The sequence below is a fragment of the Euwallacea similis genome, chromosome 26 (genome assembly GCF_039881205.1).
Source record: "Euwallacea similis isolate ESF13 chromosome 26, ESF131.1, whole genome shotgun sequence".
In the NCBI taxonomy this organism is placed as follows: Eukaryota; Metazoa; Arthropoda; class Insecta; order Coleoptera; family Curculionidae; genus Euwallacea; species Euwallacea similis.
The window spans coordinates 2,077,557-2,101,597 of NC_089634.1; the positions used below are offsets into that span (position 1 = coordinate 2,077,557).

Here is a 24,041-nt window from a genome sequence, read left to right on the forward strand (position 1 = left end):
TTGGACACGAGAGGCAAAGATATTAAAGATAGTTCTGTGAATATGTATAAACGAGCTGTGTTTTTTCTTATTGAGTACTTGATATTATCAAGTTTTTCTGCGTTTTCATTCAAATATATTTAATCTTGCTGACGTCACGAACCGAAAGGACGTCTTTTTTGAAATTAATTGATTGTTGAAATGGAATGTCAAAAGTCAGCATAAAAGGTCAATGTCAGAAACTTGACATTTACCGAAAATAATTTAAAAAAATACCAAAGAAATAAAACAAAAAAGCGTCATTATAATTTGTAAATAAGTAAGTAAAACAAAGAAAATGCTCATCAGTAATATTGACAAATTGGCAGAAGATCTGGAACGCCAAGAGCTAGAGGTATGTTCCAAAATCCTTTGATAATGCCTGTCTAAATACAAATCGTTTTAGGCCCCAACAGGAGTTGCTAGCGCCCAAATTTATTCCCAACTGCTGGCGATCTATCTTTATCAAAATAATTTGTAAGTCACTCAAGTTCTGTTCATGTCCTGATTTTAGTTAAGAAACCACTGTCTTCTAGATGTAATGCCAAGTTCTTATGGAAAAGAATTCCTGCAAATATTAAGACAGCTAATCCTGAACTAAGCCACATTTGGACAGTAGGACAACACTTATGGAAAAGTGACTTTCCTTCTACTTATAAAGCATTAAATGCAGTTAATTGGTCTGATACTGTAGCTGAAATTATGAAAAAAGTTCAAAGTAAAGCATGTCAAATAACATGAGCAGATGAGTATAATTTTGTTGCATTTTACTGTTTTTAGTTGTGGTGAGGTCGAGGGCTGTGGATTTAATATCACAAGCATATTCCTCTATAACCTTAGAGACTGTAGTGGCAATGACTGGACTGCCACCTGACCTTTGCATTCAAGCTTGCATAGAAAGAGGGTGGCGTATAGAACCAGACACAAAAATAGTTTATCCCGTTAGACAACTAAGCGAGTCAGTACCTCCACCAAGTAGTGAAGATCAGTTGTATAAATTAACTGATTTTGTATGCTTTTTGGAAAATTAATTATCATTTCTTCTAGATTTAAGATTCTGTATTTTAATGATTATTTAAGCAATAAGAGTTGATTTTTTTAGGAAGGTGGGATTGAATGTAAAAAATCAGTTTAAAATAATGCAGCGAACTCTTTATTGGAATAAATTATAATATATGTATACAGACTCATTCCCTTTTCCCAATAACCTGGAATTCTTTTCAAACATAGTCACACAGGGAATCTTTTATAATATTGGCACGCCTGCAAGTTCATTGTTTCAAAGGCCCACTAAAACGTCGAATTGTCAATTTCTTTCAATACGAATTTATAGCACAATGCTATTACTACAAAAAAATTGACAAATCCAGTGAAAGCAGGCAAAATCATGTTTTAACTTACTTAACTTTAACTTATGGCTGTAAAGGAACTTAACATTTTATCTCATGTTTGAACAAAGCATGTAATATAATATAGTTTATATTTTATTGAAACTAAAATTTTGGAAAGGGCACGGCACACTATAAAAACCTATGCAATATTATTTTATCTTAAGAATTAGGAATTTTACGATTGAACAACGGTACTTATCGATCTTGTTAAGTACAAAAAGGCGCGAAAACCATCGAAGAAAAATTTGTTCTGATATTCTAACAACGTTGAAGTTAGCAGAAAAACGAGCCACTAGCTTCCTTCTACAGCTTTGTAATAAAAATTTGAAAACTATAAATGTAATGACCAACAAGACAGCAATTTAATTCAAGAAATACAAGTTCTGAGAGATATATTGATACCAGAAATAAGTAAAGCAATTAACGTGGCCAATTAAGATTCCTTAGCTGTCAATTAAAGACTACGCTAATTTATATTGTAATAATATAAAACTAATAGTTATCATGGGCACGTGGTTCTTATACGAAATTGTTGCTTCGTTTAGGAATCATGTGATTATGTGTATAATAGTTCGATTGAACTAGATTAACAACAAATCAACAAAGTGTCACCTGTAGAGGGTTTAACACTGATCATTTCTAAAGAGAACCAGAAACTAAACCTCCATTTGCTTTAACAAACAACATGAAATTGGTCAAGTTTCCAAATTACTTCAACCCAAATTGCTATAACACAATAACTAACTGAAACTCTGAACGTCTAATACTTATGCAGAATGATAATCACGTGTCCATAAGGGGAAATAAGACAACTGAACACCGGCCAAAAGCAATCAAATTACAGCCCGTCTCATGTCTCAATCTGTAATGGAAATCTGCGCATAACCTATAAGCGCTTTATCGTCCGGCGTTTCGTTACTAGCAACACCAGATTGCTGAAACAAAAGGCGTGCTAGAGTTCAATGAAGCTCCTTTATCAACATACTTACCAATTGAAAAGTGACTACTTTTAGTGTATGTCTTTGCTCAATCAATTTATGTAGGTTTTCAGCTATAGCTGTAATGTCTTTGCTATCCACCAAACCTGCTCCTACCAACTCACTGGCAATGCCCTCAGCCGAATCTTTGCCGACTGAGAATTCAAAGCGTATGTCGTTTAGTTCCCGTTTGGCGTTTCTAAAAAGTAAAACGAAACTTCCAGTTTACCAATGTAAAATTTGAATGAGTGATAATATTATAGTTATAATTCCGTTTTAAAACAGATCAAACAAACCTAAAAGAAAGGGTGGATCTCTGGAACGATCAGGAAAAACTGGGATAAATTCAGGATTTCAAGCAGACTCGCCAGACTCCTCTTACCTCATTCTTAATACTAAATTGACAGGAGGTGGCTCACTTTCACTACTCTCATGGTCTGACCCAGAGGAACCTGCTGAAACCAAAGTGTTCATAGGTTTAGAGTCGGTGTCACTTTCACTTGACCCATCACCGCCCTCCTCGTCTTCACTAGACCAGACCCATTCACCAGTTTCTTTTCGGTGCAGTCGTCCCGAAGCTCCTGGCTGCCTTTTTGAAGCCTATATTATTTCATAACTGAAGTATATAAAAAATCAATTAACATTAATATCTTAATACCTTTTGTACTCTAGTCTCTAGACTGGGTCCTATTGCAACCAAAGTTTGTTGTAAATATTTTTTATCTTTGGCCTTTTTAAAAAAAGTATGTTTTAACAGTTCTGAAGCTGACGGCCTCTTTGAGGCCTCTTTCTGTAGGCAGTCAGTGATCATTTTCCTAAATGTTTTACCATAAGCCTAAAAGGTATGACTTTTTTATAATTAAAACCAGGACTAAAAGACACATTTTGTACCTTGTACTGGTCCTTTTCTTCTGCACCTGTATCCAAATTTGGCGGATCATTTTGTAAGGTCAACATAAGCACTTTCATAGGAGGATATTTATGATATGGTGCAGTCCCTGTGGCCATCTCTATGGCTGTTATCCCAAAAGACCAAATGTCTGCTTTGAAGTCATAACCGTGATCCTAGAAATGATGTAACTCAGCAAATGGCATTGAAGACATTAGCTTACAAACCTGCTCCATAACCTCTGGGGCCATCCAACATGGAGTTCCAACAAATGTATGTCTCACTTTTTCCCTTGAGAGGTCTCTACCAGTAGCCAACCAAGCAGACACTCCAAAGTCAGCTATTTGAACTGTACCATCTTCTCCAAGCAAGATATTACCTGCTTTAATATCTCTGCAAAATCCAATATAAAACTATAATATTAAGGTAAAATATTTTATCAAAAATTACCTATGAATTTGCCCATTACTGTGAAAATATTCAAGCCCTTTAAGGACTTCTTTTAATACAGTAGCTATAGTGGCCTCGTCAAACACTCCATGTTTACAATTTGACGCCCTCATTTTATGTTTTATTATGTCCAACAAGCTTCCACCTTCAAGGAGTTTTAGTACAAGCCACAGTTCCTCTCGCACCACAAAACTTGTGTAGTAAGTTACCACATTTTCATGGTTGCATGAAGACATTGCCTGAATTTCCTTAAGTAATTCATCCATAGAGGTATTCCATTTTTCTAAATTGATTCGCTTGATGGCACATTTTTCATTACGTGGTTTGCAGAAGGCACCATGAACTACTGCTGTCGCACCAACACCTAATTAGGAACAGAATTAGAGAATTGGAAACAATATTGAAAACTTTATCTATATATGTATAATTTTCTCTAAATAGAAAATGACATAAAAAACTTCTGTGTGTATGTTGAAATAATGTAGACTATTGGTTTGTAAATATAATAAAATACTAGGTAGTAATTAGTATAAATATATGTAGGTATACTTATTAAGTGTGGCAGGTTAAACTCTGCAGTAAATACAGGGTGTTTCAAATTTTGAGAGCTGCCAAAACATTGACATTCCAAAGGTGAGGCTTGAATTTGGAACACCATATACAATCTGCTAATTACACTCCAAATAAAAGATTATCTGAACTAGCTTTGAAATAATTATTATCCCCATATTATTTTTATGTATTTAGAATTAGATAAATATTTAGATTCTGGTGTCATTGAACTTTGAAATTCTGTAAAAACAGAAGCTTTCAAATTAATTTTAATGAAAAGGGGAACAGTTTACTCATCATCTCGTGCCAATTTTTATTTCGAATGCAAATATTTTTTATCACTTTTATTACTGCGATTGGAGATAAAAAGTTTGAGTAATTTCTATAAGAAACGCTAATTAAATGTAGGTCAAAAATTTAAAAATAACTGGGCCATTGAGTTCCTGGGAAAGGTATAATGCACCACTAGGGTAATAATTGCTCCTTAATTGAACACAGATGAAAATTTCGCATATTAGGGACAGCCTTGAGAAGGCAGACACCGAAATTCAAACACATACTAAATGGCACCAAAAAAGTACATAACCTAAATATACTAACAAATCGCTCATTTACTTCACTATCACAAAATGACCCGCAATGAGTAATATACCAAATTAAAGGGTTTTTCATGGACAATCTGTTGAAAACAAATACTGACCGATCACTTTCCCAAGCTCGTAATCATCGGGAGAATTTGGCCAGGGCACTGACGGCTGCGACGTTGACCCGGCCATTTTTCTTGACAGAATAATATTTCCTATATTACCGATCGACTGTTTGACAGCCATGGCATATCCGCCTAGCGTCACCTGGGCTAAGTCTGTGCTTTGGGGTCTTGGCCGGAAGATGCCTTGACTACCTGGCGGTAATAATTCATCTGATATTTTCCTATAAAGGCAAAAGTATAAGGTCATTCATTGTTAATTGTAATTATTCCTTCCAAATTGCATTATAACTAACTATTGCTAACGGGTTATCGTTAAAAAAAATGTCAATAGGCTTTTTCGAAAACGATGATTTGCGCCGTATTCATCTCTATCGACTTAGATTGGATGAGATCGATTATGCGATAATCCAATTGGTTGATGTGAATGGGTATCGTCGGGGATCAATCAGATTAGTTGAAAATCAGCTGATACGGGTCAATGAACAGTCCGATCCAGATGACAATTTCAGAAAATGCCTAATGTTAAATTTGTGAGAGTATGGTTGAATCAACGCCCTACGTCACAGTTCACTGCCAGCTGTGATTTTTTTCATGGTCATGCGCTATGTGTCCGGAACATGGACGCATTTACACATGCATTTGTCGACATTGTAAAAGAGCGTAAATATTACAAAAAATTAGAGCAAAAAATGTAAATATAAAATAATATAATTTCCTGACCATCAAGCAACATAGAAAAATTATTTTTTGCACCTTTGGCGCAAAGCCATTTTCTCATGGACTTTTACGAAAGTAAATATAACAAAATTAAGCTGCAAAAACAAACACTAACACATACGTGTGTATGAAATTGCTAAGACACACGTGTGTTAGAAAAAACAAACAAACGATGTTCGCAATGCAATAACCTGTTCTGGCAAAAGGAAGTCACTTATATATATAGTTTCGTATATACAGGATCTCGTCAAAAACTCTGCATGTTGGGACTCCCTCTGTTATCTATATCGAGAAATTAAAAGCGGATTTCAATAAAGGTTAAGTTGTAGAATTCAGTGGCGTAGCCCGTTTTCTCTACATATATATCAGGGAGGTGACTGGATTTTTTAAATAACATTTCTCGCAGGCCGCATCAGGGAAATTCACAAATGTTGACACCTTATTCAGATCGCCCTAGAGCAGCCACTGAAAAACTCTATTCAACAGCAATGTTGAATATCCAGAATTATTTTAGGTGTCCGAGTTGGGCCAAATAGTAGGTGGCTCGACTGAGGCACTGATTAAAATGATTCCAGGATCAGAGATATTGAATGTCCAATGTAACAATAATCACAAGTTGGTAAATTTTTGAAAATAATGCATTGAGCTCAATCGCATGGTGCGTACCTTCTATTACCATTTAAGGAAAAATAACACATAGTCGTAGGTGGCTGGCAAAGTCAGTGGCAGCTGAGAAAAATCTTCAATTCCTTTACGTTTACTGCGGACCGCGTACTTACTTAATTAATGTTAATTACAGTCTTGATTAGCCATTTATACCAAAAACAATAAACGCTAAGAAGTATTTGTTCAGGTGACGATAGAATAAATGTTACCAAATGTGAGAGCTTAAAAATTAAATAAGTGACTATAAGCGCCTGATTCAATAATCTAATGAAGGATTTAATTAAACCGATTGAGACAGGTTGGAAATGAGGGTAATGTGCAGGGTATACTACACGAAACATTTGTGCATAGGCAGGTTTCACCTATAGATACAGAGCAGACATGGAAGTTGATCAATAAGAATTTAACCCAAATAGGTAAACATTTTACTTTTAAGAATTTTTTTAAAAAAGAACACCACCTGTGTTGGAGAATGAAGACGAAAGTACGGGAACTAAAGGAGAAGAGCTGACATGGAAATTTACTCATTTATGTTTTGCAGTATATCATCGTGATTACTTCCAACATTTGGCACAACTAATTAACTGTAATCCCACATAGAGGATTAACGCATCAATTCCGGATTGGGCAAATAGATATAAAAAAAAATCTACTTTTTCAGACGACTCGGTTGCATAAAACCTGGATAACTTAATGTTAGAGCTTAGTAGTGAAACTGATGTGATTTATTGAGCAAATACCTTTCCGGTTACGATGGTTAAGAGTACAACAATCGCGACTGCAGTAAGTACTACTAAACAATCCGGCCTTTGCATATTAGGCAGTTGCGTTCAAATTGATTGAAAAAAACTTATTATATCACAATTTAACGTATCTATAAAATTACCTTTTCCCGATAATCAAAGTGCTCAGAAACCTGTTGTTTTGATAAACGACCTGATCCTCCGTCGGTTCCATTTTGTAAACTCCAGATTTTCGCCTCCGAAAACTGCTGAAATTAAAAGAAAAATTGAGTTCTGACTAATAGTACCAACACGCGGTATACACGCAGGGCGTTTCTTTAACTTGAGTCACAGGCAAAGTTACCCAACAAGTCATCGTTATTTATGGAACTGTTCCAGGAACGTTCAATAAAATTCACGTTTTCTTTAGAATCCCTCCGGATTGGGTTGCCAATGCTTTTTTACGTGGTAATTCCAAGATTCCACGGAGTTCTTGTTAAACGTTTCTGGTACATTACCGTTGGTGATGTCTGCAAAAAAGCACCACACAAACCACCTTCATCGATATCGGTTAGATAATTACGTATGTGGCCAATTTGAACAGAAAACGCCCTGTAGAAACTTAAAATGCGTAAAATCAGGATCCAAAACATTCGAAATCCATTTCATGCAGGGACAGCAGAGCGTCCTAAAATCTCGTGTACTATTTCTCTTATTAGGGTGCGAATTAAAATAATTTTTGCCCTCCAATTCAACATGATTCATCATATTAAAAAAAAAACAGAAGAATTCTCTCCGAGGTTGAACAAAGAATTAGGAAAATTTTCTATTAGCAGTGGCGCAGAATTTTTTTTATGAACACGCGATTTTCCAACTTACAGTAAATATGAATATCGTGTGACATTAAATCCCCCCTCCCTCTTTTTAATTTTTTACATTTTTCTTTCCTTTTTGAAATTCAAAAGCAGCATTAAATAAGATTAAAAATACTATGTTTTGACATTTGTTAATTTCTGTATATGTCATTGATGTTGCCACTAAGGCAAATTTTTTTTACATTGAAGTATGTGTCCACTAACAGTTCAAATTATAAGTGTTTCAAAACTTTATTAGAAAGTGCAGTACAATTTAAAATCGATCGATTAGTTTTTGAAAAAAGAGCTATAAACACAAAAAATAAATGGAAAATTGCAATACCAATTCAGTTTCATAGTACATAAACAATAAAAAAATATATTTATTAATAGGAAATAACAAAATGACCAGCTTCAGCAAAAATAAAAACAACCTCAACTTTTTGTCTTATTGCATGCATAACTCACAAATTATTAGCACCTTTAGACACTACTTAGCAATTTAAAAATAATCGGGGACCATTTGTTAGCACAAAATCGAAAACAAATTTTATTGTCATTGTTATCAGAAATTATTATTAATTATCTTGTTATTTTTTAGTTCCTATTAACAAACAGGTTTTTTTATGTTTATGTATTATGAAACTGGTTTACCTCTTACATTTATTTTTTTCTATTTACAGGGTGTTAATTAAGTACATGTATAATAGTTATTTTAAGAGATGAATCTTTAACTGATTTTATGACAAAAAGTTTAAGTGAATGTAGGTCCTCAACGTCTTTGTTTAAGAACTAGAGAGTGTTAAAATTTTATTTTTAATATGGTTTTTTTTTAATATTTCCGGACAGAGATGTAATAATCGAGCAAAATTTGGTATACGAGGGTTTTTATGACGCAAAATCCAAATATTGTCTTAATTTTTTTACTACTGATAGAGAACGTCACATATAGAGATCTATCACATTTTAATTGGCCCTAACCTTTTTGCGCTACACTGTATGACACTTTTGTATTAATAGGCCTATTGTGTGTTTACTTCCATTCAAAAAAGGTAGTCTTGGAAAATATCAGTAGAAGTAACTGCTTTAGAGATAAACGGGTTTGCAATTAACATGACTTAGGTAAAATTGATTTAATAACAATTATTAAAATTACCAAAATTAATTTAACATTATAATATTTGTTGAAAATGGCCACCTCTGACTTCTATACATGCATATAGCCAATTTTAACACCCTCTAATTCATAAATGAAGACATTGCAGACCTACATTTATAGAAACTTCTTGTTATAAAATTAGTTAAAAATTCATTCTTTGAAATAAGTACATATATTTAATTAACACCCTGTATAGCTTTTTTCTCAAAAAGTAATAGACCAATTTTGAATCGCATTACATCATTAAATATCTATATATTTCTCTGTATACAGGGTATTTCAAATTCGACCCTCACAATTGGTATTGAAAATGGTATTCGATCAAGGGCTAGATTGTGTAACTTTGCCCCCATTTAAACTTCTTCCTATCTCCTTTAGTTTCCGAGATCCCAATGGTGAGGGTCGAATTTGAAATACCCTGTATACATATATAATTTTGAAACACCTATAATTCGAGTTATCACTTAACCTATGCTCCAATTTAAAAAAATTCGCCGTTTTGCTTTGGCGGTGACGCTAACAACGTTTAGAAAAATAATTAAACTTAAAAAAATAGTATTTTTGTCCTATTTAATGTTGCTTCTGAATGTAAAAAAATACAAATTTGGAAAAAAGTAGGGAGGGGGGGCTAATCCAAACGCCGCACGGTATAAATAGTTATAGCATGATGGTTTTTACTTTTATGATTCCTTGACAATATCGCTCAATAAGAAATTTGCCCCAGATAAAATAACTACGAGCTTACAAATTACACGAGTCATATTTGGCTTGTTACAGTTTTTTAGATAGCCGAATATAACTATACCGGGTGTCCAGTAAAACGTGGTATTTCGTTTACCACGCAGGTACCTCTACTTTACTACAAAAAATACCACTTTGCTAGTATTACATTTTTCCAGTGGCCCTCTAATTCGGAAGACCCTCAATTTTCCACACACCTCAAAAACTTGTTTTTAAGATTCTATTGACCACTCAAGTTAACTTATATAATTATTGTTTTTCATTTTTGGCGGTTTCTCCTGTTTTAAGGCTCTAAAGAGCTGGGTTTGCATAAGTTACATAGTTAATAATCATAAGATCTACAACATCCATAATAATCATAAGACCACACCTCTGAAGGAGCGACGCAACGGTCTGTATTGTTTTTGTTAATGCATCTAGGACTTTGCTCTTTTGAAAGTGTGCACATCCTAGATGTCCTGCGGACGCGGAATGAGTAGATCTTATATTGTTAAAATACCATGAGTGAAAAACCATTACACAGAATGTCCCCAGATAGAATATCGGAATCCTAAGCCGTGTTTGTTTTTCCATGGCAGAGTCATTAATAGCAATATTCGATTTGGAAAAGAACATAAAAGAAAATATCCAAGTTGCACAAGAATTTGAAATTGGTGCGGTGGGGCTTAGACGTTAACTCAGAAAAAAATTATTCTTTTTTCGTCACATTCTGGATTTTTCAAAACCGAAATCGTATGAGAATCTATAGGCCTTAACCGAACAGGGCTTGGCCCAAAAAAATGCAAACTTGAAATTTTTGTCCTTTACAAGAGTCGTTTTATCTACCTCAGGACACACTGTAACATATCGCATTCGTACGTTTAACGCTCTGTACCGCTTATGAATTCGACTGGGTCACACGGCAAGAGGCTTTAAAATGAAAATGACCTTATCGTACATCAGCAGAAAAAGAAATCTATTTATATCCCAAGCACCCAAGATCCCAATTCAGGCAATTGCAATTATATATGTATATTTATTAGGTGTTTTTTTCCATATATCATGTGTACCTTGTAGTACCATTTATGTACTTATCACTTATTAGATCAACATTATCCTGGTGCTTAAGATATTCGGATGAAGCATTACTTTACCTTTTAATCTCTTTCACTGCACAGCCTTGGTCTGTTTGGTCGCTTTCGTCAGGATCCCACGTAATCATCTTGTTAACCTTTTCCAGTAGCTATTGGTAGGTCAACATTCACAACAAGGCAACGAAAACCTGCAATTCAAAGCCCTTTAACGTTAATCGCGAAAATGCTAATCACTACACGGCAACCACTCGTCGTTAGTTAGTCGACAAAATAGGCATCATGGCTAAAAGAAGATCATTTTCAGAAGGGACTCGCTCAAATTTATCTATTAAGCTCAATTAGTGCGTTTAGGTTTGCACGTAGGAAGCCGTAAAGTGACATCTTTATTACCCAGGTGCAGATATGCGTCGTATCGACGCTCCTGGCCCCAGTTCTCATGGACCGCCAAGACATCATTCTGCCAATGCCCAAAGCCTTCGCCGAACAAGAATCTGAACATGATTATGATGAAGAATTACTAAATTTCGATTGGTCTCTGCTTCAAGGGGAACAAATGCCCCGCCTTGATGATTCTAACGATGACTTCAAAGCTGCCGAGGACGGGGCTTTGTACCTGAGCAATGGTGAAGAGGAGGACTCCTTGGAGAGCTGGGTGGACCAAGTGGACGATGGGACCTTGACAAGCAAAATGGATGTTAAGAGGGGGTTTAATGTTGTGGATACTAGGAAGAAGGTGTTGAAGAAACTTATGCATGTTCGAGTAGGTAGTAATAGAGTTGGCATTATAGAAAAATCAAGTGCTTTGCCGAGTTTTGAGGACAGTGCACCACCACAATGAAGACGGGCACGAGTTCTTTCCAAGGTCTTACACCGGGTACACCTGCCATCCGGTAGGCCCAACATTAACAGACCAAATATCTACTGCACAATCGTCCAGTCATGTGAGTAACAAGAGATAAAATTATAGCTGAGGGGATGAATTATGACTTTCAGGATAGTTGTTACGTGCTAGGCAGTAAATGTATAACTATTGAAAAGGAGCAACTATTTTTTAAAAAACTTCACAACACCAACTGTTGGTCTCATTTTGTCGAGGCCGTCGGTGCTGGATGCAAATGTCTTTCGAGGAAATTCTAAGTCCTGTTTTCCGATATGTTTCACCTGTTATTATCGTTATATTAATAAGCAAAGGTTAACGCTGTTTGTTTTATATTACGATTAATGATCTGCATATCGCATTACATGTGTTCAAATAGTTTACATGGACTGACTGATTTACTATTATTTTTAATACCCGTATGGGATTTTCAATTAAACATTTAGTTATATGCGTGCGTACCAGTGAATGAATCATCGCTTGATTAGTATTGTAAGCACATGTTATTCAAGATAATAATTTATATATTTATATGAATTATAAACGGCAAACCTCCAGAGAAAGCTGCATTTTCATTCTAGTTCATTAAATAGATTACTACTAGTGCGTACATATTTTATAAGTGACAAAGGTTATTTTTTCTTTTTCAGGACGTTTGCCTGGTTAGATCCAATAAATGCACCACATTGCACATGAACCGGTTTTTCTTAAAAAGAAATCAAACCAGCCTTTGTTGGTCGGATATTGTGAAGATGGAGGTGGCCTCCGGCTGTGATTGTCTATATCACTACAAATTTAGAATTCATTTATAGTTTATTTATAGATAAAGCCTTTCGTAACGCATACGCTATTGATGCACTTAGTAGTCTTACTTTTGCCTGCAAAATGTCTTTATACTTAACAATGTCAATAAGTTACGTGTATTAATGAACTACATACAATGAGAACTTTTATATCTCTGGAGATATAATGTTATTATCTCTTTAAGTTTTAAGTATTTTGTGTCATTTTCGCTGTTTGCATTAAAGTATTAAGGTACCCTTATGTCCAGACATCGAATATCTGGCTGTATATGACAGTAAAATATATCTTTATGAAAAATCAAAACCGCCTATCTTACTTTGCCACTGCTTTAAGAAATCGAGCTTCAGCAGTGGAACGAAGTAAAGAAGTAATTGGGATGCCGGTTGCCTTTTGAGGAGAAGGGAATAAAAAACCATGAAGCATCTATGTGAATAGTTAGCAACAGTAGGTACTTCAGTACAGTAGCCCAATATATTTTAACGCTCTTTTTGCTAGTTATCCATGTACAGGGCGATCTAACAATGTGCGTTAAAAGTTGATATATCTTATAGAAAATAACTATAGCATTATTTTAAAATTACAGCAAATTATACAGGGTGTTTAAAAGAAGAGTGGCATTCTTATTATAGGTTTTTTTTAATGGACTACTCTCAATATTTCTTTGCGTTCTATAGTAGGGTTGCAGGAAGGAAAACAATAAGGCTCAAATGTATGAAAGATGATTCAGCTGAACCAAGATTAGATTTGAATTATCCCATAAGAATAGCATGGCAGTCAAATAAAACTCATTTGAGACATTTGATGATAGCAATACTATGTCTATTGGATGGTTCAAGTACTAGTTCAAGTTCAGCTGAATTGAGTTGCATATCATTGGGTCTAGTCAAGGCATAGCTGTCCCATTGACAATATCACAAATTATTTAATAAGTATTAAACTACTTAGGAATTCAAATAAAGTTGAATACAATTCACACCCCAGGGGGCTACACACACAACAAATTAACTAAAGCGCAAACATCTCAACATTTCAGAATAGGATACCCACAAAATAACTTTTATAGTTCAGAATGAATATGTGCTTGATGTTTAACATCAGGAGCATGCAAATATACTCCCTCCATACTTCGCCAATGCACTGCACCTGTTGAAGACCTCACTCCAACAACTTCCATTTGCCCATTAATTGGTCTACCAAAAGTCCGTCCTGAGACAGCCAAATACATTTGAGTATCTACATGCTTTAACATTATACTGTCGTCCCGCTGCCAAGAGTCACCTTTAAGATAATATAAAACTTTAAAGGAATACCAAAAGAATAACATAAACTTACCAGAACAAACCACTGTCCAATTGTCACCTGAATCTCCTTCACCTTGGTCATTTCCATAAGCACTGATTTCTTGGTTACCACTTAAGGGACTTGAAAACAAATGCGAGTGAAGATTCTTTTTGGTTTCCACATGTTCAAGGCGAACATTCGTCCCACAAGCTATGGGATCTCCTCTAAGACATACTTTGCCAGTAGCAGCCTTAATCATCCAGTGACTGTTAACATCTTCTTGCACTTCCGTTGCAGTGACAGATTGTTGTCCACTACCTGTTCCATACTTAACATCATGTGAGTGAAGCCGCACTTTGTAATCAGTGTTCATGAGCTTGATGACTGACCCACATGTCGTAAACTGTTGCCTCGCAGCTAAAATTATGGCACGGATATATATGATATATCGAGTACTCATTTTTTGGGAATAAATACCACTTTCAAAACTAAATCGGAAAACTTTTCACACTTACCTCCTAAATGAATGAGAAGTTGCAGTGTAAAGATTATATACAGAACATCTTCAGTTATTAACCGCCTAAGAATGTTCATGTTAAGGTACTGGCACTGATTTGTTAATGTAATTGTTCTTTGATATTTTTAATTATTTTAGAATTTTAAACACTCTAATAATCATTAGTTTTTTCCTATGTTAAACGCATCAAAACCTTTAAAAGTTGACGTGTACCTCTGTTAAAATCTAACCTATTTTCTAACTTTTTCATTGGAATTGGAACTATGGAATATGGAACACCAATTCGGAAATGGAAAAACATGGAAACAAATCGTTGACAAGCTGTCACTGTCATAAATAGTCCTTAGCACGACCTTGCATTATGTTTTGTTTTTGTTCTCAGAGTTATCTATGGTCTTTGGTTATATTTAATAACAATTTGAATTGGACCTAATTTTTAATGTTTATTATTTATGTTTATAATATTTTATAGTTATTATTACTATTATTATTTATTATTATTCTCACAAGGACAATATAAGTTTTATTAAGAGAAAAAGGTTAGTTTAGGTTATGCCACATGACACTGCCTGCATAGAAGTGCAAATTCAATTTAAAATTTCATAATAACTCGAGTTAAATTTCAGCAAGTTAAGATGAATGTTCAGAACAGCGTACTGGACGATTTAAACTTTGACCAATTCATTAAAACTGCTAATTATGAAGAAACCGTCAGGCAATTAGATGTTTACTATGGCACAGGTACCTACAAGGGAGGAAATTCTTCTTAATTGATAGCATTTTCAAAATTCAAACTAGTTATATGGTCCACTTTCAGTAAAAAGGCAATTGTTACGATACCAGAGTCCCATCACAGGTTTGTTCCCCGTCTTATCAACTGACATTGAGATAGGAAGTGTACGTGAAAGTGTATATTGTGCCTCAGCCGTTTGGGGCTTATATCAAGCTTATAGGTAAACAAAACGTGTAGAAGGACGAGTTGAAATTTCAGTCTAGAATTTTATTTCATGAAGTTTTAAATTTTAAATATTTCCTAATAGGAGAATAGATGATGATAGAGGAAAATCCTATGAACTGGGCCAATCCACGGTAAAATGTATGAGAGGAATTTTAGGTAGGTAAATGAATTTAAATGCCTATTTCTTAAATTATTTGCATTTTAACATAGCCATAACTATTATACAATTTTGCAGAATGCTGGATGAAACAAGCAATCCGTGTTGAACTGTTTAAGAAAAATCAATGTGCCGCTCATGCCTTACATGTTAAATTCCATCTTACCAGTGGTAATCAGGTTTTCTCTGATGATGAGTATAACCATTTGCAAATTGATGTTGTCTCAATTTATCTCTTGTTTCTGGTTCAAATGATATCTTCAGGATTGCAAATCATTTACACTCAAGTAAGTTTTTACATAGGGTGTTTCTCTAGAAACTACATATGATGATTATTGAAAAATTATAAAAAAACTAACTAAAAAAGACTACTAAATGAACTAAAAAGAAATATCACATATCATGTAAAATATGTACATAAATTGATATCTTACTCATACTATTATACTAAGTTATTGAACTCTTCATTCCATAAATTTTATAGGATGAGGTGGCATTTGTACAGAATTTGGTGTATTATGTTGAACGTGCATATAGAACTCCAGATTTTGGAATGTGGGAGAGAGGCTCCAAGTACAATGATGGCAACCCAGAAATACATGCAAGTTCAATAGGTATTTTTTTGCTAATTTAATAAAAGCATGCCATGTCAGATTAAGATGTCTTAAAATATAGGATTAGCTAAAGCTGCATTGGAAGCTATAAATGGCTGCAATTTATTTGGAGAGAAAGGAGCTTCGTGGAGTGTAGTTTATGTGGATATTGATGCTCATAACAGGAATAGAAGCATTTTTGAAACTCTTTTACCTAGAGAGTCCTGTTCAAAAGTAAGACCATTTCTTATCCTTGACATTAAATACTTAAACTCCATACTTTTAGGAAGTAGACTCTGCACTTCTTCCAACAATAACTTTTCCTGCATTTGCAACTCATGAAGAACTTCTATATCAGCAAACAAAAGATAACATAGTAAATTGCTTAAAGGGAGCCTATGGATTCAAGAGATTTACTAGAGACGGGTTTAGAACCGTGTTAGAAAACCCCAAGCAAAAGTAAGTATTAAGATAAAGCTTTTGAAGGCGTTTAAATCTCTATCACTAGAGATATTATTGGTAAGTTAATTTCGAACAATGAGAAGGACAAAAAATTGTTTCAGGTACTACAAGAAGGAAGAATTAAAACATTTTGAGGACATTGAATGCGAGTGGCCATTGTTCTACATATTTATGATTATTGATGGTGTTTTTAAAAATCTACCTGATCAGATAACAGAGTACCAGGATTTGTTGAAGAAGAGAATTTTTTTGGATCATAATGATGGTTAGCAGATTTAGATACACCACAATTTATTTTACCTAACGATGGTTATATTGTTTGTTGAATCAAATTTGTAACTGTTTGCTTGAAACTGTGGAAAACAGACGTGCCACAAAGTATGTAAATTATTCAGTTTCTCCCTCTTAGATCCAGTGATACCAATGTACTATTATGTAACAGAAGAAAATCTAAAAAAGGAGCGCGAGGCGCCTGGGAATGCGCATAAAAAAATGGTAGCCGATCAAGGGTTGTATCTGTGGAATCAAGCCATGTTCATTCTGGCTCAATTACTCACTGCTGGATTGTTACATATAAACGAATTAGACCCTATAAGGAGATACTTGCCCTCATACAATCGCCCAAGAAAAGGGGGAAGATATTCAGCTTTTCAGGTGAACTTTTTTACTGAAAATGTGTTGACAAAATGGGTTTCTTTTAATCTGTTTCTTGTCTTATTTAGAAACCACACATTTACATATAGACATATACCTACTTATTCTTGACAATATGGTAAAACACTAACTATGTTTGGCTGATCTTTTTAAGATCTTTCAACCATTAACACGAACATAGATGTTTACCTATACCTATGTATAAGAGTACTATTTGATAGAGTATTATTTGATCGTAAAATTATACATATTTATTCATCGATATCTAATAATTAATTTTTGCATTTGGCAGGCGAAACCTTCCATAGTAAGTAACAGTTTATGTTTTAATTCTTGTAATGTGCGTACACCTTGTTAAGCTTGTCCTTCTTTATAGTATGGAATGGTAATGGAAATAATTGAGTTTTTAATAGAAATAAGTATATCTTCTTTCTTTAGCATAGGCGTTGACTTATGTTGGGTTTATATAGCGCATATTACATAACAATATGCATAATAATTGTATAGAAAGTTTAAGATATTAAACTTTCTGCCATTTTTTATATATATACATATGTTATGCACTGAATAAACGCTAATAGATATAACCATAAAGCTAACTTCTTATGCTATATTCTATGTAAACCCATCATAATTAGCACTTGCTTACGCATGACAGTTAATTACTTTCATTTTTCTGTGCACTTTCTGACTGAAGCAAACTAATCTCTCATATAATAATCACACGTAGTTACACAGGAAATTTCACTCAGGGTACAGCAACGGACTTAGTGGTTCAAATCGTTCTCATCGCGGAATCAATGAGGCTCCAAGCTATGATGGCTACATATGGTATCCAAACTCAAACGCCGCATGAAGTGGAACCTGTGCAAATTTGGTCTTCAACTCAGTTAGTCAGGGTTTACCAGAATCTTGGCGTCAATAAAAAACTAAAGCTACATGGCAGGCCTGAAAGACCAGTCGGAAGTTTAGGCACAAGCAAACTTTATAGGATATGTGGCCAGACGATCTTGTGTTATCCTTTAATTTTTGAGGTGTCTGATTTTTACTTATATCGAGACATGGCGCTATTGATTGACGATATTAAGACTGAGCTACAATTTGTCGGAAGGTACCATAAAAAAGCGAGTTTAGTTTTTTCTTTGCTTTATATTTGTGCTTTAGGTATTGGCGTTTGTCGGGACGTCCTACAGTTTGCCTTCTGATCAAGGAGGAACATATGAGAGATCCACAGTTTAAGAAAATGTTGGACCTTTTAGCCATGCTCAAAAAAGGATATTGTGATAATGTTAAAGTTCGTATTGGCCGTTTACAGAATTTGATTTCAAGCTCTTGCGTGGGTGCGTTTAGTATTCCTTATTCACAAAAAGCAAAAGTAATAAGAATGGCTTTGCAGAACACTTAGATTTTATGAATGCAATGGAAGAGTTTACAGAGAACTTCAGTCATTTCCAGCAACTGGAACACGACTATATTGGTTACCAAAGTTTAACTGACGTTCCTAGGGTATCGCATTACAATGACGAACTCAAAGATCTTTGTGTACGTAATTTTCAATAAGAATTTCTTCTAAGCTTTTGTTGCAAGTCCACGTTTCAGGAGCATAAAAATAAGTCAACAAATGAATTAATTGAAATGATCAGGAACATGGAAAGTTTATACGCTCGCGCCCAATTATATGGGTTTATTTTGAAAAAAGAGGGAAAGCATTACGAATTAGGAGATCGCACTATTGAAGAATGTTTACTTGGTATATAATCACACCCATATGTTCCATTTCACTTTGTTATTTTAAACATCCATCTTCAGGGTTATATCATCAGGCAGGTTGTCTGAGACATTGGGCAGCGGTCAGATACGTCAGCAGTTTACTACATCACACTGTCGACTCAATAAGTCCCTTCATTACTGCCGTATTGGTGCATGGAAAGCAGGTTTGTGATATTGTTTTTATTCAAAGTTCAGTAACCTATAACTGACAACTACCCATAGCTCACCGTTGGTGTAATTGAACAAAAAGAAACGGTTTTCGATAAGCCGATGACTCCCTCGGAAATTCAGTCCATCGTATACAGTACTATACAGCCTTATGATGTCATACAGGCAGTTTTACAGCAAGAAGTTACCTTATACTGTGGACGATTAATTTCGACTAATCCAGAGCTATTCAGAGGTAAGTTTGTCGAATGAAAATTTCTATATTTTTTCGAAACTTTAGGTAACCGATTTGGTTCTGCTCTCAGGCTGCGTTACTATCGCTTCTTTACTTCGTTGGTAATATTATATTTTAGGTATCTTGAAAATTCGAGTCGGTTGGGTTCTGGAGGCCATGAAATACTACCTGTCTATTATTGGGTGCACTAAAAAAATAGAAGACCATAGTCCCTACGAAATTAGGTTGCTGGTTCACAAAATACTGTCCATAAGAGAATGGGATTCTGATCATGACAATACGCAGTAAGTATTGGAAGTTAAAACTAAAGTATATGAAATTTCATATACTATACTCGTCTCACAGATTAACGCCCCTTCAAAAAAGGCAATTGGAAGGTTGCTTATGTCGTGTACCGCACATATTTTACAATGAAGTGTGGGATGTCATGCTGAGAACCCCCAAAGGAGTGATAGTAGAAGGAAATGTAATCCCACAGGAACCCACAATGTCCAACATGACTAAAAACGAGCTTACTTTCTCTCTTCTAGTTGAACAGGTAACTACTTGAATTTCCTCTCGGTTAGCCACAGAGTCAATGTAATGGTTTCTCACAGATGTTAAACCACATCAACGTGCCCGAATACCGACAACTAGTAGTAGAACTCTTAACTATTGTAGCCACAATCCTAGGACGAAACCCAGAATTAACCTTTAATCAACCATTGGATTTGCGGCAATTGATCAAGGATGCCGCCCACATGTATTGTAAGGTAAGGGTTTATATTACGGAAAAATTACTTTACATTTAACTCCGGCCGAATATATCTGACATATCTTAAAAGTTCCTCGTTATCCTCACATACAAACGGCCTCCTCCTGCTGCAGACTTCATCGTGCCAACGGATTCCATCATTGTATTTATTGTTTAACACTGCGATGCAATTTTCTGTCTTCCCATTTAAATTAAATTCCCTAAAAATAATTATGACATATTTACGAAGTTACTTGCAAAACGCTGAAGCGCACTAACTTGTTGTCTGGTTGTTGTACACCTTTATCCCCCGTGGGTGACCAATCGTTAGCATCTCTGCTGGTGGTGGGAGGTAATTTTTGGAAAGTCGCCGACCAGAACCATCCGTTAATTTCTAACGGCAGCAAGTCTTCTCTGTCACAACCCTGTTAAGAATGCAGTTCGTATAAAACTTTAAATTACTTCAAGGTTTATTACTGTTCAAACCTTGAAATCACAGATTCGCCCTGATGTCCAGATTTCTGTAATGTTTTCGCTCTCGATTTTTCTTTTTATCCATTCATTTTCCTGAGGAGTTTCTAAAGAAACTGAGTCCATACATCTCATCCTGCAAAAGTTCCTTGCACCTAACCAATCTTCATCGTCCAACTTTTCTAAGTTAGTAAAAAAAATTACTTAGGAAAAAAATGTCGAAAAGTGTTTACTATATAAGGTGAGTCGTAAAGGAACCGACACAGAGTAGATGCCTGAAAGGAGTCTGAAAATATAATGATTTTTTGTCTACGCTAAATACCTGAGGGGATATTGATCTTCGAAGTTGATCTGTAAATATCTAAAAAAACAGCATATTTCAGTAATACGTCATCAAATTTGGAAGATGTTTTATTTTTATCAACATCTTTAATTAGTAAAAATATGAAATAGATAGATGCTCAATAAGGACTGGGTTAGGAGTAAGGTGAGGTCTAGGATAGTTGGGATTTTTTTTTATGTATAAAGTAATTAACAAACGAAAAACACCGTTTAATTGCAAATTTAATTATAACATTTTTATTTCCTTTCAAAATTTATCGAAATTTTTATAATTTTTGATAAAATCGTAGATTTGTGGAATAAAACCAAACCAAATTTAAAGGGATGGCTTTTTATATAAACCATTTGTAATTTACCAAAATCATGTCCTAAATGTAGCATTAAATTAGCTGCATTTCGCTCAAAAATGGGTGGAAAATTTTCATTTAGTGAGCAAGTTGATGTGTAATACCTTTAAATAACTTTAAATTTGGCTTGGTTCTATTCCACAAAACTGCGTTTTTATCAAAAATGATAACATTTTCGACAAATTTTGAAGAAGAATAAAAGTTTTACAATTAAATATGCTGTTAAATGGTATTATCCATTTGTTAGTTACTTCATAAATAAAAAAATCTTATCTCTTTTAGACCTTACCCCTTATTGAGCATATATGATTTCACATTTCTACTAATTAAAGAAGTTGATAAAAATAAAACATGTTCCAAAATTGGTTTCGTTGTAATGATGTATTATTGAAATATGCCGCTTTTTAGAAATTTACAAGTCAACTTCGGAGGTCCATATCTCAACTATTAACCTTAAAAAAATCAACAAAACGTCATATTTTGAGGTCTCCTACATATACCTACTATGTGTCAGTTCTGTTATGAATCTTCATGTATAAGTAATTATGGCCACCTTAAACTTCTGAGATAAAACCTTTTCGGAAATAAAGTTTCCGAATATCCAAGTAAAAATAGTTTATTAATTTAAATCAAGCCTTGACTTAAACTTGTAATTTACTTGTAGTTAATGGTGAGAGAGGATAAAATGTGGTTTTTTTAGTCAATCTAAACATACATATATTCCTATTTAATATAAATAATATTACCTTTCCATTGATAAAAATAATTCTGATGTGATGGAGAAGTCTCATGTACAATTCTCTTTGCGCAAAGCTCTGGTATGGGTCCTTCTAATTTCCTGCCATTTGGAAATTGAGCCCATACCTTACAAGAAAACACTAAAACGAATATTAACGCTGCTCGCATTTTCACTTATTACTGGGGAAAGTGGTTTGCACGCCTATATATTTATAGAATGATAATTACTTCTCCAGCATAATAGCTACAATTAAAAGACAATAAGCGCCTAATTTTCCATTTCAGGATCACAATTTAAAAGAAGAAAAAATCAAATTCCTGATGGAAATTCCTTACATGCAGTCTACAGGATACCTGGCAAGAGCTACTGTTAATACGGTTCTTAAAGGTGGCCAAATTTCTGACAAGTTTGATAGTAATTCCCAAGCTGCCTGCAAGATTCAGTGATTTTTAAGGAGAACGTCGACTCAATTTGTGCCATACAATATTTTATTTTTAAAATTAGTTATTTATATAGTAGCTATTCGCATTATAAATATTTATTATAACTATCATTTTGTAGTAGATAAGTAGGAAGTAAAAAATAATAGAATCTCATGAAAGTATTTATTTCAACTTTTGTTTAACCAGTCAGCAATATAAACGCAAGTATTAGGATTTACAGAACCTGTAGAAGCACACTTATCTGCTAATAAACATATTCCACAAGAAGTTTTCACCAATCCTGTTGGGGGCAAAAATTTATTTGTTGCTTTATAAAGAAAAGTTCCATCTGGTGCCATTGTTCGTTCGGCATTATTATCCAAGACAACAGTATAAAGTATACTCTCAATATCTGTTATAGATAGAGCAACTTTACTAATACCCAAATCTGAGATAAAATTTTGTACTTCTAAAGCTTTAGTATAAGCACGATTGTGTACTAATAACGGTCCTCCTCCTAAAAAAAATTTTGTAAATGAAGCATTACTTTTTACATAATTACATACTACAAGAGTAACTAAAATATAACAAACCTTGTTTTACTGCATCTTCCAATCTGTGCACTAAATACCTGTGGCACTGTTGACTCAAAACATCTACAAATTCACTTTCAAAATCCTGATCTTGGTACCAAGCACCTCCAGTCACTGAGCTGTCTGGTTCTAAGTCAAATAGCATGTAAACTTTCTTTTTACTGGCAGCTACTGACTTTACAGCTTTGATAATGCTTTTTGTCTCAAAGTTCTTCAGAATTTTATTTAATTGAGTCATGTTCAAATTTGACTTAAATCTAAAATGAGTTAAATTCTGCAACTTACAGCTATTACAATAGAATAAAGACAACCAAAACCAATGAAATGGTTTTATTATTGGATTGATTGAAACTTACCTAATATCTCTAATCCAAATGCCTTTATTTCCAGCCTCTTCGATGATTTTATATACAAGTTTTGCCTCAATATCTGAACCTTTGCCTGCAGACTTCTGGGAAGGGTCTTTGTATTTATAAAGTAGTTCACCTCTGGATGTGAACAATTCCAAGGTGCCAGTTTTTAGTAACTTATTGATAATTTCTGTGAGATCTTGCAGAGGAACCTGGGGCATGTTCTGTTTTAAATCTTCATTGGAGATTCCATCTGAATTTTGCTGTGCCAATTCAAGAAGTCTGGATTCGGCATTGACTCGAACACTTTCACCGCTCATCGTGCCGTTTTTCTTTAAAACGTTTCTTTGGTATTGATAGGATACTGTAGGATAAAAATGGAAAACTTAAAAATAAAAATGCACGCTGAGTGACATGGATTAAAATGTATTAGTAAATAATTGGAACGTCCTATTAATGTCAGTAGCAATAAAAATTTGAGGCACTATGTCGAAATAGAATCTGGAAATTATGTATCTCTTTGTTTACTATTTCCTATGTCCTGTAACAATTCGGTATTTATTCATTTAAATTTCCATTGATTTCTTCATAAAAACATGGTTAAAAGTTGTGCTGCATGTCGCTACGAACATCTCAACGTTAAAGGCTCC

At 34.4% G+C, this 24,041-nt stretch overlaps 7 protein-coding genes across 13 annotated transcripts; 3 read left to right on the forward strand and 4 right to left on the reverse strand.

Annotated features, from left to right (window-relative positions):
- Positions 1-216: 216 nt before the first annotated feature.
- CSN8 (COP9 signalosome subunit 8) lies at positions 217-1,198 on the forward strand. Its single transcript, XM_066402494.1, has 4 exons — positions 217-373; positions 425-495; positions 555-736; positions 799-1,198. The coding sequence occupies exons 1-4, from the start codon at positions 317-319 to the stop codon at positions 1,047-1,049; spliced, it is 561 nt and encodes a 186-aa protein (XP_066258591.1). The 5' UTR covers positions 217-316; the 3' UTR covers positions 1,050-1,198.
- Positions 1,149-11,113, reverse strand: fray (frayed). Of its 2 annotated transcripts, XM_066402473.1 has the most exons (10): positions 10,979-11,113; positions 7,256-7,360; positions 4,978-5,207; positions 3,726-4,089; positions 3,503-3,668; positions 3,278-3,451; positions 3,045-3,221; positions 2,769-2,986; positions 2,399-2,585; positions 1,149-2,344 (listed from the first exon to the last, which is right to left on the reverse strand). In XM_066402473.1, exons 1-10 carry the CDS (start codon positions 11,044-11,046, stop codon positions 2,267-2,269), a joined length of 1,767 nt encoding a protein of 588 aa, XP_066258570.1. In that variant the 5' UTR covers positions 11,047-11,113; the 3' UTR covers positions 1,149-2,266. The 2 variants fall into 2 exon arrangements, with proteins under 2 accessions (XP_066258570.1, XP_066258572.1); XM_066402475.1 differs by lacking the exon at positions 7,256-7,360 and having other exon boundaries at positions 10,979-11,089.
- On the forward strand, positions 7,043-12,889 carry LOC136417009 (uncharacterized). Of its 3 annotated transcripts, none has more exons than XM_066402488.1 (4): positions 7,043-7,152; positions 11,313-11,651; positions 11,707-11,859; positions 12,446-12,889. In XM_066402488.1, the coding sequence occupies exons 1-4, from the start codon at positions 7,123-7,125 to the stop codon at positions 12,605-12,607; spliced, it is 684 nt and encodes a 227-aa protein (XP_066258585.1). In that variant the 5' UTR covers positions 7,043-7,122; the 3' UTR covers positions 12,608-12,889. The 3 variants fall into 3 exon arrangements, with proteins under 3 accessions (XP_066258585.1, XP_066258586.1, XP_066258587.1); XM_066402489.1 differs by lacking the exon at positions 12,446-12,889 and adding an exon at positions 11,912-12,225; XM_066402490.1 differs by lacking the exon at positions 7,043-7,152 and adding an exon at positions 11,136-11,259 and having other exon boundaries at positions 12,446-12,888.
- A 612-nt stretch (positions 12,890-13,501) lies between these two features.
- LOC136417010 (stromal cell-derived factor 2) lies at positions 13,502-14,637 on the reverse strand. Its single transcript, XM_066402492.1, has 3 exons — positions 14,396-14,637; positions 13,932-14,297; positions 13,502-13,877 (listed from the first exon to the last, which is right to left on the reverse strand). Exons 1-3 carry the CDS (start codon positions 14,472-14,474, stop codon positions 13,657-13,659), a joined length of 666 nt encoding a protein of 221 aa, XP_066258589.1. The 5' UTR covers positions 14,475-14,637; the 3' UTR covers positions 13,502-13,656.
- Positions 14,638-14,757: 120 nt separating this feature from the next.
- On the forward strand, positions 14,758-22,769 carry LOC136416997 (probable phosphorylase b kinase regulatory subunit beta). Of its 3 annotated transcripts, none has more exons than XM_066402466.1 (21): positions 14,758-14,946; positions 15,028-15,138; positions 15,215-15,350; positions 15,438-15,511; positions 15,591-15,799; positions 15,997-16,126; positions 16,188-16,339; positions 16,392-16,564; positions 16,669-16,832; positions 16,977-17,221; positions 17,514-17,528; positions 17,974-18,332; positions 18,386-18,561; positions 18,618-18,763; positions 18,821-18,971; positions 19,031-19,155; positions 19,214-19,394; positions 19,513-19,678; positions 19,740-19,932; positions 19,991-20,146; positions 22,311-22,769. In XM_066402466.1, exons 2-21 carry the CDS (start codon positions 15,033-15,035, stop codon positions 22,470-22,472), a joined length of 3,219 nt encoding a protein of 1,072 aa, XP_066258563.1. In that variant the 5' UTR covers positions 14,758-14,946; positions 15,028-15,032; the 3' UTR covers positions 22,473-22,769. The 3 variants fall into 3 exon arrangements, with proteins under 3 accessions (XP_066258563.1, XP_066258564.1, XP_066258565.1); XM_066402467.1 differs by having other exon boundaries at positions 14,758-14,936; positions 15,024-15,138; XM_066402468.1 differs by lacking the exons at positions 14,758-14,946; positions 17,514-17,528 and having other exon boundaries at positions 14,976-15,138.
- LOC136417011 (uncharacterized) lies at positions 20,141-22,315 on the reverse strand. The gene is made up of 4 exons (XM_066402493.1): positions 22,034-22,315; positions 20,614-20,780; positions 20,407-20,552; positions 20,141-20,348 (listed from the first exon to the last, which is right to left on the reverse strand). The coding sequence occupies exons 1-4, from the start codon at positions 22,191-22,193 to the stop codon at positions 20,171-20,173; spliced, it is 651 nt and encodes a 216-aa protein (XP_066258590.1). The 5' UTR covers positions 22,194-22,315; the 3' UTR covers positions 20,141-20,170.
- On the reverse strand, positions 22,618-24,018 carry Polr3F (RNA polymerase III subunit F). Of its 2 annotated transcripts, XM_066402485.1 has the most exons (4): positions 23,398-24,018; positions 23,042-23,298; positions 22,916-22,965; positions 22,618-22,860 (listed from the first exon to the last, which is right to left on the reverse strand). In XM_066402485.1, the coding sequence occupies exons 1-4, from the start codon at positions 23,709-23,711 to the stop codon at positions 22,741-22,743; spliced, it is 741 nt and encodes a 246-aa protein (XP_066258582.1). In that variant the 5' UTR covers positions 23,712-24,018; the 3' UTR covers positions 22,618-22,740. The 2 variants fall into 2 exon arrangements, with proteins under 2 accessions (XP_066258582.1, XP_066258581.1); XM_066402484.1 differs by having other exon boundaries at positions 22,618-22,965; positions 23,398-24,016.
- Between the last annotated feature and the right edge of the window lie 23 nt (positions 24,019-24,041).